Source organism: Cantharellus anzutake (genome assembly GCF_015039405.1).
Source record: "Cantharellus anzutake strain C23 chromosome Unknown EI90scaffold_11, whole genome shotgun sequence".
Taxonomy (NCBI): domain Eukaryota; kingdom Fungi; phylum Basidiomycota; class Agaricomycetes; order Cantharellales; family Hydnaceae; genus Cantharellus; species Cantharellus anzutake.
Window position 1 is genome coordinate 818,924 of NW_024066961.1, and position 15,522 is coordinate 834,445.

Sequence of the window (15,522 nt, forward strand, 5' to 3'; positions counted from 1 at the left end):
GCCAGTGCCGGAATTATATATCTAAGGATTACAATGATTGAACAGTGCAACAATACACAATATCTCCAGCGGAGCAATGAGACCAAATATCAGAATAACAGTCACAGAAAGCCATGAGAAAAGATAACAACAGTTAAAAGGGTTTAAGATGTTGCGGCATTCGTAATGGTGGTGGTAGTCGGTGTAGGTGTAGTGCTTTGCTTCGCCTCGTTTTGACGCTTGAATACATTATTACGGTGGTTGCGATTCTTGAGGTGAACAATGAAGTTGTCGAGAGTTTCATTAGGCCCGGGCGTATACAACTAAAGATGTGCAAAGGATCAGATGAGTGGTCGGATGAACCAGCCATATCACAACTACGGACCTTTCCAGGGCAGTCAAAGCATTTCAGTCGCCATTCTGGAGGAGCTGCTGGGTCAGCACCGGGTTGGAGTGGGCGCTGCATAGCGACGAAGTCATCGTGCGGATACAGTGCTCGTGTTGCTTCGAGACATCGTTGCAACCACTCAGGAGCATTCGAAGGCTGTTGAGAAAGGGTCGAACAGAATTAAGGCTCCCCCTGAACGAGATGACGGCGATACTCACAAATAAGGGTCTCGTAGTGCCTGGGGCAGCCTACGGGGAACTCTGGGTGAAGGGACAGCTGGGGAAGACTGGGGAGGGACAGGGCTAGTGTTCGCGCCATTCGGCCAGGACCGGTTCATGGCAGGCGATGCTGTGGGCGTTTGCTCGGGTTGGGACATCGGTTTAACTTCTGCTGGAGGTGAAAGAAGGCGTTCGGGAGCAGCCGAGGCTTTTGCGTCTTTCGCTTGGGCTGTGACTTGAATGAGAGGTTTGCTATCGCCCGCGTTGCTGTCGAGATCAGAAAGGTCCGGTGATTGGATACGGTTAACCGAAGGTTGTTTGGAACGGCGTGATGCGAGAGGGACATCGTCATCGTCGTCGTCGTCATCATCATCAGAAAGCGGAGAATCTCCTCGAGAATTCGAGGCATCGGGGAGTGGAATTGGAGCCATGTGGGACGCTCGGTATCCCATTCCTCTCCTTTGAATCCGTCGTAGCTCCTCGTTCGAACGCCGTTTGGTCAGGTGATAGATCGGGTCCGTGTTATACTCCACTTGATCATTTGGTCGCCGATGACGATGATAGAATTTACCTGAAGCAATATTATATCGGTATTCAGTCTCTACCCATCGATCGACAAACTTACCACAATCACCGCACATGGTCTTCTCGCCTAGCGGTCCTTTGCGTCGCCCAATGGCTATATCCTCCGGACACCCGCAGACGGAGCAATGCCATTTCCCATTGACAATGCAGGGATGTAAACCCTCAGCGTACTCTTTGATCTTCGCGTCCGCAACCTCTTTCGCTGTGGGGGCTCGCGAAGATGAAGGTTTGACGGGTGTAGTTGCAACAGAACGCTGATGACCCCCAGATTCGGCATCAGTCCGACTTCTGGGAGCCCGAGTAGGGGCAGGGGGTCGGAGTGATGTGGAGCGGTAGGACGGTTATAGATAGTCTTGATCGCGGATGAAAGATATCGTCGGGTAGAGTTGGAGCGCGGAGCTGAATGGATTTTTGACGTTTGGTCGGCTTGGCTGGGGGTGGGGGCGCAACAGGTTGGACAGGTTGCGGGCGTTCATGAACAATAGGGGGGGTCATCATTACACCATAAGGACGATCGCTATTCTCAGAGGCAGCAAGAGATGCTATGGTAGCCGATGCAGCTTGGGCTGCGGCTCGTCTGACGGTTCCTCCCATAGGGACAACCGCTGGTGGCGGCATACCATTGTGGATTTCAGTAGCGCCCAATAAAGTGCGTTGCGTCTTGACAGGATCACGGTCGGAGAGAGCTTTGGCGCGGCCACGTCCTGGGCGTTTCTTTCTTCTAATCTCCTTCTCACGCTCTTTCTCCAGACGCTCCATCTCACCTTCGCTAAGGTAGTTGAGAAGAGGGGTATAGGTCTCTGCGTCTTCAAGAGTGCGAGCGGTTCGTTTGATGGCAGGAAGGAAGACGGTCTTTAGATCATCGTCTTGCACGGAGGAACCGTCGAAGGGATAACCGACAACTGCTAAACATTTCTTGTAAGCATAAATCTGCTCTCGGATGTCGTGCGCAATAGCGGTCCTGAAGTCACCGGCCAAGCCTAAATCACGGCAATAAACCTCAGCGAACAATTCTGGGGAGTTATTAGAATCACTAATGTCCCATTCAAATTGATCGGAGAGGTTTATCGACCCAACAGTGATGTCAAGCTTGGGAGTGGAAACTACATCAGATTACTTCACAACCAGATGGACGGCAAACTCACTTTGATAAGAATCCTCAGTTCGCCAACCATCTCATCTTCGTCTTCAATTGACGTAAGCGAGGTGTCTGCATCGAACACATCGTCCATCTTGGGCAAGTTCCACGTCATCTTTTCTGTGCTGGCAGGGTTCCTACGGTCCCTCTCTCCGAGCCGTCCACGGACTGAGAGTCAGATAGATCCGCTTCATTGCGCGAATTCTCGCGCCCATGTCCAGCCCGAACGCCCGAGTGAGAACCATCCTCACTGACCCGTAATCGTTTCCGCCAACGAGACCACACCTCTTCATCCATTGAATCTAGACGACCGGCAAGAAGTGGCGCCTTAATCTTCACTTTCGACTCTTCAATATCCATAGGGGTGGGGTATTCCAGTTTGTGTGTTGAGTATTCCGAAAGTTGCTGCTTGAGTTGCGAGCCGAACTGGGAAATGAAGTAATGTGGGAGGTCGAGGTCTAAGCATGTTGTATGAGCGAAGATTTCAGGAGTCACGACAGGATCTAGCCAATACTGTGAGTCTCACCGACAAAAGGACAAATTTTAGAAGCCGAACTTACCGTTAAGGTTCCAAACAAAGGTATCTCGGAGACGGTGGTTCTCATGTTCTATTTCTATGCGGATTGGTACAAGTTCCTCCGGTCGCCGAGAAGCCGCACGACTAGGGCGAGGCCTATAAAGTTAATGGTTAAAACGTGTTAACAATGCTATCTGGGACCAACTCACAGTCTGATCTCCTTCCGCTCCCTCCTCTTTTCCCTCAACTGCCGACTCTGATCAGGCCAAACAATCTCGAGTCTTGTTCTTTCCTCAACACTATCCGGAGCAGCCAAGTCCTTTTCCCACCACTTGACCGTGCCACCTACTGCTTCCTCCATTTCCTGACTCATCCGATCTCGAGTTCCTCTCCATAGCGCTTCATATTCCTCGTCCTTCTTCGTTACTTCCTTCATTTGGAGAAGGTCTTTCTCAGACAGGACGGGTAGCTCGCCGCCATGTGTCACGTCAGATGGATCTGAGGCGAAAGGTAACACACGGACATTGGTCACGGCTTGGTTAATCGTTTTCAAGGCAGGATTAATTTGAGCCAGTGTCTGGGCGATCACATTGGGTGGTGCGTCAGATGGGCGTGTTCGTTGGCTTTTCGCCGCTTCAGCCTCAGCAGCCCCCTTTCCGGTTATCTGGGTGGGAGCAGGGTGGGATGCTTGAGGTATGGGTTGCATTTGTTGTTGAATCTGGTGCTGGCGGGCGTCCTGTTGAATTTGAAGAAGTTGCTGGACGAGGAATGCTGCATAGAGGACGATGCCCCACCAACGATGGGCATATTTGCTGGAGCTCCTGATGGTGCCACTGCGAACGTGCCCGTGGATGGGCCTGCTGTGCTGGATGAAGGCCCTGCTGGATTACCCATTTGAGGTTGCGAACTATGCCCAGATTGCGAAGCAGGTCCACTTATGTACGATGGCCCCATCGAGCTAGCACGCGTCGCCATAGGATGTGGAACACCAGGTACAGAAGCGGGTACGGCCCCATTCATGCGAGGGCTCCCGACCGCGCCACCTAGTAATGCGGAGTTTGGGCCCATCTGAGAAGGGGCTCGGGTACTGGAACGCGGATGCTGATGCTGATGCTGCATCGGAATTCCGTTCGCCACCACGGTAGTATTCGTACGCATCTGCATGGACATTTGCGACGGGGGTACATTCGGGTTTTGGGTTTGACCGCCCATTTGCAAGTGGTTCACACCTCCATTCACACCGGGAGCACCTCCACCTTGATTTACGCCCTGTAACCCACGGGTGCTTGTATTGTAAGAGAGACCAGCGTTGTGCTGTTGGACACCAAAATCAGATGCGGGTATATTGCTACTCGCCGCGCGGTTCGCAATGGGCTGAACGGTCCCTGTACTCATATTCATGCTTACGCCTCGTCGTATCTGAGCAATATTCTGCGTTTGGGTAGACTGTAAAGGACTTGGATGCGAGTGAGGTGTTCGCTGGGGAATTGACACGTTTCCATTCATCATCGGTGCACCTGCATCAAAAACATATCTTGATCATTCACAAAGCCCTAGAGTGATGTAGGGGAAACATGCCATGAACAGAATGTACACTTCCTTGACCGGGAGGATGCCCCGTCCGTGATGAATACTGTTGCTGATAACCACCCATTTGTGGTTGATGTTCGTGATGCCCAGCTTGAGGTGCATGCTGAGAGTGGGTACCAGGTTGGCCAAGCTGCATGTGACCAGGAGCGGCGAATTGGTGATGATCGAATGCACCTCCCTGAGGATGACCTATATGGCCATTAACAACACCATTTACAACGGCACCAGGCCCTACGGAACCTGGCCGAGACGAAGAGGAAGGTCCATTGAGAGCACTAGGATTAGCCGCAGAGTGAGCCATTCCAAAGGATTGCGGATGTTGAGGATTCAACTGGTGCGGTTGCTGTTGGAGTTGTTGCGAAGGATGCTGCTTGCGCCCATAGTCCTGAGCGAGTATCTTACTCTGCATTTCTTGCATCTGCTGTACGCTCATCTGGCCGGGTGGAAAGCCATGAAGGGACGAAGCAGACTGCTGCTGCTGGGGAGGTGGCTGTTGCACCTGTGATTGTTGTGCATAATAATTCGTATTATTCATGGTGAGAACTTTAGGACACGCCCCTGGCGCTTAAAAAAGGGAAGGCGTCTGGCCCGGCCGTGGACGCGATAGGGGATGAAACGCGTTGAATCACGTGTGCGTGAATACGATATTGGAAGTGTTTGGATGCTCACCTGGAGGGGAAGAGGGAGGGAGGGACTGGCGCACACAACACAGTGGCACGATGACAAGCAAGCCACTTGCGATGAGTAGAATGGAAGTTGGGGTAACGGTGAACGATGATTTGGGCGAGCGCACGGACACCTAGCCAGTCCCTAAGCAGCTTGGATCCCAATCGCCTTGATTGTGAGTAAAGTGAGACGGAGTTAAGTGCTAAGTCCGATGTTGTGTCGTCAAAGAAGGTGTGACCAAAAGGAGCAAGTGGTTGACCACGTCGTCGGGGGGACATAGCGCGAGGGAAGACGATGGAGGGAGGGACGGGAAAGGGGACGGGCATAACGGAAGAGAAGCGTAGCTAATAGATCTCGATGGTTGTATGTAGTAGATTGACGTGGATTTGGCAACGCCGTTGTGAGATTTCCCTCCTCCCTAATTCCTCTTGTTGGCTGTTTCTTTATTTTAATTTTCCCTTTGATATGATCTGACGTTATCCAGGAAACAGGCCGCGCGTCGACCTGAATACCATAAACATGCTCTCGATCAGGTGTGACTCGAATTCCAACTCCAACCGAGCCACGCGACATCCCGCCCCATACGCACTAATGGACAAGTATGGCAGTGATATAACCTTGGACTGACATCGATATCCATTTGCAAACATCTTTCTGCCGCCCGGAACAGGGAAGGGGGAAAAAAACCGTGCACAGGAACCGATAGAAAACAAATGATCAACGAAAGAAAAATAATTCCATCTCTCGGAACCTAGAATTCTCTACTACCAAATGCGATTTATTTGACCCCCATGAACGATAATATTCGCACTCAGATCTGCAAATAATCCCAACCCCTTTTTTTGCCACAACTCAACTTCCCCGAATTATTACATACGCAATCTCGCTCCCGGTTTAGTCCGTCGATGCCACCGATATCACTCCCCATTGCCTTGCTCGATGCTCAGCGACTTGGCATTGACTGCAACAAAGTGGTACGAGATCGTCAACAGCACCGCAACAGTCCCCAAAATGTTCGCCAAGTTGTACAAGGTCTCATGAGTGATCATCTTGGTTGGATATTAGGCCTGACTGAGACATGCACAGACACAAGTTTTAGTCACCTTGCAGTTATGACACGTGGCATACTTACAACGACGCGATCAAAGATGCTGGAGATGCTAAGGACAGGGAAAGGGCGCTGTCTAAGCGAGCTAGCAAACCCGATATGACGTGTCACAGGTCAGCGCAAGTCCAGGATGCCAGCAAAACAGAACATACAACGTGAACTGATTAGGCTCGAAACGAGGAAAATAGAAAAGGAAATGAGGATATGTAGAAGAACCTGCTATGCGCTTCTAATCTGTTAATCGTCAGCGCCTCGCTTGCAGAAGTTGACCTTGTCAATGTGTATGCTTGTTGACCCCGACTGCCCAATTCAAATTACCGCCCAGAAAGAATTCAGTTCGGCCAAAGGCAAACACCGCAATATTATTTTGTACCTCACACCGAACCAAACAAGCAGTCGAAATGAGGGCGTCTGCAATCTCGCAGAGCGCCATGCCAACAGGTTCGCTTGCCTATCTACTCCCCCACATACTATAAACTGATGTTTAGTTGCAATTTGGTGCTTCTAGGCAAAGCCTGGGTACGTACCCAAGTTGCCGAGTTTGCCCACTCACTGCGGGCCTAAATTTTCTCTTCAACTCACCTTGTCGCTATGGCCATTGGTGCTATCTAGATGGGCTGGTGGGGGGATTTGGGTGGACCACGACAGAAAGGGATCACATCCTACTGTAAGTCTCCCTTCTTCCACTTTGGACTGTCCCACGAGCCCTGCCATGCCCAAGGCAATGACGGATCGTATCCGACGCTCTCTATCCGATTGGCCCGATCATGTTAGCGGAGGATTGTTCCATGCTCCAACTTCATAGCTCCGTACAAGTCGATATTGATGCTCCTTTTCACCTGATCCAGCTCTTGCGCCTAATCAGCAACGTGCTTTTAAGGGCGTGCTCTCCGGATATCTATTCAACGGATACCGTCGCCTAGCTGCACAAGTACCTTATTTCGCTCTTCCCTTGGGTACTGGTGCGTTATCCACCTACTTCTCGGTGTCCTTTCGGTTCACTATCCCTGACTTCTGGCCTCTTTTCGCAGCATACGCTGTGTATGTTTGGGCTAAAAAGCGCGATGCGTACAACAACAGTAAGGCTGCCCACTTTGCTGGGCATGGTAGCCATTAGATTGTACCATGACATATCAATAATTAACCTGCTTCAAACGAGGCACACTCGGGGAATTCCCCTCCACGCACAATATTACATATTGACACTGAGACAAAAGCATCCTGTGAGGCATCAATACTTTCATGCAAATAAAGTATCAGCAAAAGGTGGGATGTGATTGAACAAATTAACTCTCCCATTCTAAATATTGGCCTGGGATCTCTTCACTTCGGTAAATTTCTATAGATACTACAATCGTGACCAGATAGGGTCCTGCTTTTCAGCGTACATGACACGCCAACCATATACAGTCTCCTTCGCTGAAGGGATAAAACATCAGTGGTTCACAACCATATCTTCGAGTTTACTAATAAACGAACCAAGCTCATACGGCGCCTCCTGAGCGATCTGGTGAGGCCAAAACTTAGGTTCGAGCAGGAGTCCATCATGTAGTGTACTGTGCTCACCAAGTGGCCAGCCCCTTCGATGAGTACATTCGCACTGTTCTCTATTCTCCTCCACACCATCTCTTGTACGAGCGCTGCTTTTTCACTGCAAGTGACACAAATCAAACGTCAGGAACAAACTCATATTATCCATCGGCAACTTACAGATCAACGTCCTTCCCCGCGACAATCCATCTCAACTTAACCATACTATCCAATGTTTCTAGCTGTTGAGCTGTCTCGAGAGGGAAAAATTGCTCCACGAACACGGATGCTTCCTGCATGAATATGAAAAATGAAAGTAGAGAAGTAGGTCAACCTTATCAAGAAATTCCGCCGCTTACGCTAAATCCGCTCATCTTCAGCTTCACTCCACCCCCTTTCTCGCGTGGGATATCGGCCAATGCATACTTGACATATAATTCTAAGACCTCTGGCTTCCATGCTCCAAAGAAAGGTGATTTCTTGAAAAGCAACAATGCTTCCTCTCTAAACGCAGCGAGCAGAAAGAGGGATAAGTAAACGTGGCAAGGGATGGGAGAAAACGCCTTTCCTTGAGTCCCAACGCTGTCTTCGCGTCAACGCTGACACTGCGAATCGTGTAGTCCATTCTGAGGGTTGGAAGTAGATGATTGGGTCAACAAGGGTGAGGGAATGGAAGAGATTCGAATTTGCAGAAGCTGCGTTAGCACTGGTATAACGCAAACGCAGTGCCAATGACGTATCATCGAAAACCGTTGAAATGTGATCAGATCAATGTAATTCGGCTTACATGCTGCAACCCCCCAGTGAATGACCTATCCCTACGAGGTTCCGATGCTTGAACCCCTGTTTCCGTCGCTCTGCTGCCACATCTGGGCTCACACGAGGAAGATGTGTTGGGAGAGGAGTTGTTGTCGGGACAAAAGGGCCATCTGGTATGTAATTCTCAACAAACGAAAGGATGTCGCGAGCATTATCCATCCAATCAACTGAGAAACGGTCCTTAAAGGTGCTCTGCAGTTACACCGCGATCCGACTTACACACATCTCCAAGTTTCCCCTCGTTGATGAGCGCGCTGTCTCCGTGATTAACGGCCTCAAACGACCATATCTCGTCTACATGAATGCCAGTCCTGGGGTTATCACTAAGCTCAATTAAATGTTTAATCGTCGGCTCCCAAGTCTAGAGAGCAGAATTTATGTAGCCACCTCCAAATGAAAACATATCACGAGAATGCAAGCGGATTCACCTCCTTGTGCATCCCATTAGCATGCGCAATAACGACCGTCAGCCCGACGTCTCGTGTGTCTCTCTGCTCTTGAAAACGAGCATAGCGATTGATGGCGTTCCACAGAAGAGGCCCAGCGTCCTCTTCTGTATAATCTAAAGGGCTCCAAGTTGACTCGGCCCGTATCATTGCTTCTGTGATGCCGGTTCGCTTTCGATTGAGTGCCTCAACCATCCTCTTGGACCATTCCGCTCGATCTTGCTTCGTTTTAACTTTCTCGGAAGGAATCACGGGCGAGATAGATGGGAAGTCTCCAGCATGACGTCTTTCTTGAAATATGGACTCGCGAGGTGAAGCAGCTGGGACCAAGTGCGTGGTGACGGTGTATCCGGTAAGAAAGTCCGGATCTCGAGGGGGAGAGGGCAAAGGCGGAAGGACTGGGGGAATACTTGGTGAGAATTGAGGTATAGCTGATGCGTCCCGGGTAGCTATGGATGTGTGCCTCGGCCGTTCGTCAGGTCGGGGGTAGGAAGAGGTCATGACTGTATTCCGACTATCAGGTACGGTTCAGAACTGATCGCTCAACGGGAGTAGACAGAAATAGATGCTATAGGAGGGCCGTAGACGCGTGGGACACGAAGACCAAACGCTCAGACTGCAGTTCCTGTTAAAATACCACACCCAACCTCGGGACCGGTAATCCAAGGCAATAACCGATCCTACCGCCACACAATTTCCGAATATCCGTAAGTGGTTGACTCGTCAATGATGGAGCAGGATCTACATACTACTCCTGCCCTTAGTACTCTCGGGAGCAGCCTGAAATTTGCATGCTAAATATCCACACATCAAGATGATCGCTACTTGATGGTTTCTAAGCCTATTGGAATAGAGTAACACCTCGAATAGCCGTACAGCTGTGATGTGATCGGTTCATGTGTGTATGACGGGTCCGGTCCGTGTTCAAGCGAAGGATCTGAACTGGCAAGCCAAGTGATGAGCACATGTACACTTTGGTACCAGTTCCACTCAAGAGCTGCTGGGGCTGCTTTGGGGAAATTGTTGTTCACTGCCGGAAGTAAACCCGGTTTCGGCCTGAAATGCAGACACTCGGATCACAAAGTGAGAACAGACACCTTCATCCTCGACCACGTATCAGGGAGGTGCCAACCAGAGATTTTTCATCAAACATCCATGATTCAGAAACCATATATTACAGGCAGACAAGAGAAAACCAAGCCAAAGATAGAATCTGTTTTTCTTGAAGTCAGTCCAAGCTCAAGACTGGGATCAATGAGTGGGGGAATGGTGGAAGTTGACCCAATGCAAAAAAAAAAAAGAGAAAAAGTCGTTCAGTAGTGTACAAACGAATCAATGACCATCCCCATCGGCATCGTCCTCATCAACGAATATAAACTCATTAGAATCACGCCTCCGTGGCGCAGGCATAGCTCTAGCATCTTCCCAATCGCTATCTCCACTGTCACTGAGCCCGGACGCACTGGAGATCGTAGCTGTTCCGACGGAGGACAAGAGCGTGCCAGGAGAGCGGACCTCGTTCGGGGTTGGGTAGCGCTCCTCAGTTTGATTGGCTGGTACTTCGTCCTGCGGAGCAGCGCTAGGCATTCGAATCACAGACGAGGATGACATTGAAGATGGAAGAGAGCTGTGAATTTGCTCCACATTGATGCTAAGTAACAAAGTTGTCAGCCATCATTATTGACGAGGAAATGGGTTGCTCATTGCTTACTCGCACCACAACTGATCGCCGAAGAGTTTGCCTTCACCGTCGCTAAGCCTCCAGTGGCTCACATATCTGCCAGGCTCTTCCGGAGCCTTCATGTCGTGAGCATGTACATCAACTTCAGCACCAGGCTCCACTCGACCAACATGGTACGCGTTGTTAGCAACATCCCCAGATGAGAGGCGGTCGCCACCGACAAAGACTAACTGGGTGGTCTCCGGCCATGGGACGGCACCAGGGTTGCTCATGAGCCAGGACTTGACAAACTCTGCACCAGGAGGAAAGACATGACCATCGTCAACGTTGTTATCAGCGATGTAGGAGGCTTGAAGGCTGATGGAACGAGGGCTCAGGGGCTTGCCGCCCAAGATCGGTGTCATCACCCGTGCAGGAGAATCTAGACCTGTTTCTTCATATGTCATAATCTGAGGAGCGGTAACTTCCACAGTTGTTGTTCTCTCTGTCTCCAAGATGGGATCAGCAAAAGGGTTTTCAGTTTCGGGCGTCTCGTGAGGCGATCGAACAACGGTGATGCCGGTAGCTCCGTCACGCATTTTCATCTCTTCAGTTTCCTCCAGGAGTAGTAGTCGTTCAACCTGGGGCACCCTAGGAAAGAGTAGTCCCTCTTCCTGAGGCGACTCCGCTCGTGGAATGAGCCCATCGATACCGAGTGCTGGCAATGAAGGCAAGGGAGGAGATTCGATACCAAGCGCTAACAATGGAGGTAGAAGAGGGGAAGGACCAGATGGTATCATCGTGTCCACCGTGTCCTTCAAGGCAGTCGTTCGTATGAACTCAAACACACGCTCGAACCTAGACTCGTTAATGGTGTAATCATCCTTGAACTTGGCAAGCGGATGATTTGTGGGGTGAACGGAAATAGGAAGAGCCTCGCAATGCTGGCAAAGATCGAAATCTGGGCAATCCGGATGAAGACACTGCGGAAAGGGATAAGTACAACCAACCAAACAATCATGCTGCTTCAAACGTACCTTGAAACGGATGCCAATAATATGATTGTGGCATACATCGCAATTAGCGGGGTGCACCGTTGTATATTGCTCGACAATAGGCGTCATAATTTGCTCAGGTCTGGATACCTTCACAAATGCATGATACGGATGTTCCTCGGGCGAAAGACTAGAGCAAATTATCAACACCAGCTTGTCACTAATCAAATACCGGTACTCACGGGAAGCATGCCCGGCACACATCGAAATCTGGTCACGAAGTTCAGTACACTGGGATGGCGATAGAGTAGATGGAATATCCGACCTGGGCATCTGGTACATTTGTAACGGTCACCAACAACGCGCGAGTCACAAAGGTCGCACATGGCATTATGAACAACAGTAGGATCTTGAGGTTGATCTGATGGAGCTGGCGGGACTGGTGGAGCTGATAATGGAGGAACGGTGGTCGCTGCAGGTTCCGGCCTTCGATAAACGACGACTTCACCTGGGGTATTGAACTTCACAAAAGTATGACTCATGTCGTGTGCCTCCCTAGCGTTGGTCTTGCAAGAATTACAAAGATCAAAGTCTTCACAATCAAGACATTTGTGCCTGAATCCAAGAATAATGCGCCCGCAAAAGTCGCATCTTGCGTTATGCTGAACATGGCTATCCTCGGGGAGTGTCGCGCTCTGCCCTTCTTCGTTGACAGGAGAAGGATCATCATCGTAGACTCGGGTGACGACAATCCGCTTGGGCTCATCCAAGTGCAAGAAACGATGAGTACCGTTGAAGTGGAGAAGAGAGTTTCCGGGGAAGCACTCATTGCATAGGTCATAGTCTTCGCAGTCAAGACATTTGTGGCGAATCCCAACAACAGTGCCAAAGCATTTGTCGCAAGTGGCCGCATGGACTGGTTCATGCTGAATATTCGGGGTGAGCAGGTAGTTGGCCGATGGCTGCACAGCAGGCGGCGAGGGCACAGGGGCCTCGATGGGATAATGAAGCAGGACAACTTCTTCAGGGGTTGCATATGACCCAAATTCATGTTCAAAACTGTGCTCGCCTCGATGATTTTCGAAGCATTCGGAACACTGGTTGCACCCGGATCGTAAAGACCCCATACGCCGTGAGTAGTATATAAACTACTTACCATGTCATAATCTAGGCAATTGCGGCATTTGTGCCTGACCCCATAGATAGTCGCGTTGCAGAGATCACAGCTCGCTGCATGACGTGCAGGTTCTTCGGGAGCCGGAACCACAGGCGTGCTGGGTATAGGGGTCTCAGTGCCAGGAGCCGGAATTTCCATGAAATGATGATATGGATCGTGATCCAACTTTGCGAAGTGGACCTTGACACAATTTTCGCACTAAGATTGAGAAGCAAATCAGGAACCATGTCTTATACACCTGGTTGAACAATAACTCACCAAGTCAAAGTCATGACAGTTGGTGCACTAAAGCTCCGTTTCAGTCATGCCGGTACAGATGATGAGGCGGGAAAGCCACTTGCCTTGAACCTGGTACCACGAATGGTACTCAGACAATAATCGCAGTGGTATCCAGGGTGGAGAAATTTGTCCTCAACCTTCGGTGCAACCACGGGGGTGGTCGCTGACCGAGCGGCGTCAGACTCGCCAGTGACAGAAAGAGAATGTTCGCCCATCCCATGCTTAGCCAAAACGTCATTGATCTCAGAGACGAATGATTGAATGAGTTGAGAGACCTCCTCGCTGGCGGAAGATTCTGAGCTGGGGTTGTGGGTCGAAGGAGACGACAGGTTCAATATGCCTTGATAGGGACTGCGACTGCGATTAGGCGGATCCGACCAAATCCTCTCGAGCTCTTCAATGGTTTTCCAACGGCGCTGGGTTTCGCCCTCTAGCATACTCTCGTCCTCATCAATGGGCATTGAGTTTCGCACTTCCTCGCTCTGCATGCGGGGATGGATGTGCGGGAGATGAGGGAAGAGTGATTTATGCCTCCCGAAAACCCTGCTGCGGGAGGAGCGATCACTGTAGGTCGAGTCATCCCCAGTATAGTATCTGTGACGTGGTCCCCTCGGCGGGTAATGGGGATGCAGACGACGTTTCATGCTAAGGGAAAATCGAGGGGTGCGGTTAAAAGGCTCTCCCCTGTCGTCCACCTCCATGGGTGCTTGGCTGCGCGCGCTGCGGCTGCTGCTGCTAGAAGGTTCTTTTCGATGCACCTTGTCTTGCACGCTGAACCTCAGAACGCCGTCATGACCATAATTTTTCATGAATGGAGAGACATGCTGGATATACTCCACGGGCGTATGGATCTCCGTCGCTATAAGGATCTTGTCCTCACCCTGGGTTTCCGAACTAAGGAGTAGGTTTGATAAGTAATACTGGTCCACTCGGAACACTTTGTAGACCTGAGAAAGGAGAAAGAGAAAGGCATCAGAAGGTGCGTACAGCACACACGGGGCTGAGGCACTCGCCTGCTCGATCAACGCTCCCCATGATGGGAAATAAGGAAAGAGGATCTTGCGAGTTTCCCCTGCATACTCCGCCTTTACAGTGAACATAGTCGGTTGCTGCAGGAAAGAGTCGGTAAACGCGTGATGTAGACGATACCAGCGGTGCTTACTTTATAAGACGGCTTGGTGGGTGGTTGTGGTGCGCTGACAAGCTGTGAACCTGCTGTGCCCAATAAGGAGAAGTGACGCGGCGGGATGATTGATACGGGTGGAACCGAATCTGCATAGCCACCTTCTCCTTCAGGAGCCGCGCGCATAGAGCATGCCTCAATCTCGACTCAGATCCTGGCGCTTCATGAGCGTCGATAAATCTTGAAGGGTGCATGTGCAGAGAGACTGCCCTTGGACTCGCTTCCTTTTCTTCGAGACCCGATGCACTACACGTCCATTCAAATATGATTGTTCTCCCAATAAGATCGCGGCCATCGCCATGAAGTCCGCTGGAAGCCGCAAGGAATCTGCCATTTTCACCACACAAGCCTTTCTTCTGGCACTCGGAATTTTACTGATGGGATTTTGGATGATCGGGCGGATCAGCCCCCGCCTTTATTAAAGGCCGTTGGCCATAGCTAGCTACCCACGCATCAAATTGCTCGCTCATCGCCTATGACTTACTTGAATGCAGCGATTGTAACACCGCTGCCCGCCCGGGCGCTCCCGATCCCTTCATCACGCCTCTTCCAGTTCAAGAAAGGGTCGTCTAATCAATCTCAACAGTTTCATATCATCACTATCGCTGGAAACCCCAGCTGAAAGCGCCATGCTGGTCCTATCCTTCGGCAGTTCCATTTATGGCCGCTGCTGCCACAATTCCAATTGAGCAGACCAAGAGAGTGGACGGGGCTGCATGTCATTCGTGGGGTATGTATGTCATTCAGGATTCCTACTTTCATCCTGACCCGTTCCACCAAATCCCTTAATTTCATCCAGGGGCAATGCGTGGGTCCAAGAAGTAATTTCTTCTATTCATTACCCTCACCTTCTGGTACCCTCCGTGTTCAGCCGCTAGGTCCAGGTGGTGGTATTTGTCAGCAAGCACAAGAGTATGCCTCTTCCGTATCACACATGCTAGCGTGTCCATAGCAGGCTAGGCTGGAATGAAAACCGGATTCATCCTTTTCACATCTCTCACGTTGGAGTTCCTCATTCTTATTGACTTCTCGGGAATCACGTTAATGTCGCAATCCTATTATCCTCAGTATACCAATTGGTGATTCCCACCGCATACTCTCTTGCACTGAGTATTCCCCACAACATTCCCAACGATGCCAGGAGAGCGTCAACTAAGCGTTGCGGACATGTGTCATATTTTGTGGTCCGAAGACCGATATTGATGGACACAGCCACCCCCGCATTGCCATTTCTCCAGAGTCCG

General features: G+C 50.5%; 5 protein-coding genes across 5 annotated transcripts; 1 reads left to right on the top strand and 4 right to left on the bottom strand.

Moving 5' to 3' along the window:
• Positions 1–143: 143 nt before the first annotated feature.
• On the bottom strand, positions 144–4,950 carry EI90DRAFT_3119709 (uncharacterized protein; the record flags this gene model as incomplete). The annotated part of the gene is made up of 12 exons (XM_039063238.1): positions 144–302; positions 365–439; positions 493–523; positions 586–1,156; positions 1,211–1,424; positions 1,510–2,259; positions 2,316–2,402; positions 2,450–2,811; positions 2,869–2,981; positions 3,035–3,561; positions 3,624–4,342; positions 4,431–4,950. The coding sequence occupies 12 exons, from the start codon at positions 4,948–4,950 to the stop codon at positions 144–146; spliced, it is 4,128 nt and encodes a 1,375-aa protein (XP_038919254.1).
• Positions 4,951–6,469: 1,519 nt separating this feature from the next.
• On the top strand, positions 6,470–7,636 carry EI90DRAFT_175490 (cytochrome b-c1 complex subunit 8). The gene is made up of 5 exons (XM_039052135.1): positions 6,470–6,630; positions 6,698–6,708; positions 6,802–6,856; positions 7,038–7,151; positions 7,221–7,636. Exons 1-5 carry the CDS (start codon positions 6,591–6,593, stop codon positions 7,304–7,306), a joined length of 306 nt encoding a protein of 101 aa, XP_038919255.1. The 5' UTR covers positions 6,470–6,590; the 3' UTR covers positions 7,307–7,636.
• On the bottom strand, positions 7,633–8,899 carry EI90DRAFT_2911907 (Alpha/beta hydrolase fold-1; the record flags this gene model as incomplete). The annotated part of the gene is made up of 6 exons (XM_039054436.1): positions 7,633–7,840; positions 7,900–8,012; positions 8,079–8,219; positions 8,281–8,425; positions 8,507–8,705; positions 8,758–8,899. Coding segments are annotated over 6 exons (948 nt in total), but the record flags the coding sequence as incomplete, so codon positions are not given.
• A 10-nt stretch (positions 8,900–8,909) lies between these two features.
• EI90DRAFT_175493 (uncharacterized protein) lies at positions 8,910–9,685 on the bottom strand. The gene has a single exon (XM_039052136.1). The coding sequence runs from the start codon at positions 9,483–9,485 to the stop codon at positions 8,943–8,945; it is 543 nt and encodes a 180-aa protein (XP_038919257.1). The 5' UTR covers positions 9,486–9,685; the 3' UTR covers positions 8,910–8,942.
• Positions 9,686–10,125: 440 nt separating this feature from the next.
• EI90DRAFT_3152608 (uncharacterized protein) lies at positions 10,126–14,493 on the bottom strand. The gene is made up of 9 exons (XM_039065804.1): positions 14,258–14,493; positions 13,131–14,204; positions 13,075–13,101; positions 12,796–13,014; positions 11,965–12,736; positions 11,882–11,909; positions 11,682–11,829; positions 10,696–11,627; positions 10,126–10,635 (listed from the first exon to the last, which is right to left on the bottom strand). The coding sequence occupies exons 1-9, from the start codon at positions 14,402–14,404 to the stop codon at positions 10,317–10,319; spliced, it is 3,666 nt and encodes a 1,221-aa protein (XP_038919258.1). The 5' UTR covers positions 14,405–14,493; the 3' UTR covers positions 10,126–10,316.
• Between the last annotated feature and the right edge of the window lie 1,029 nt (positions 14,494–15,522).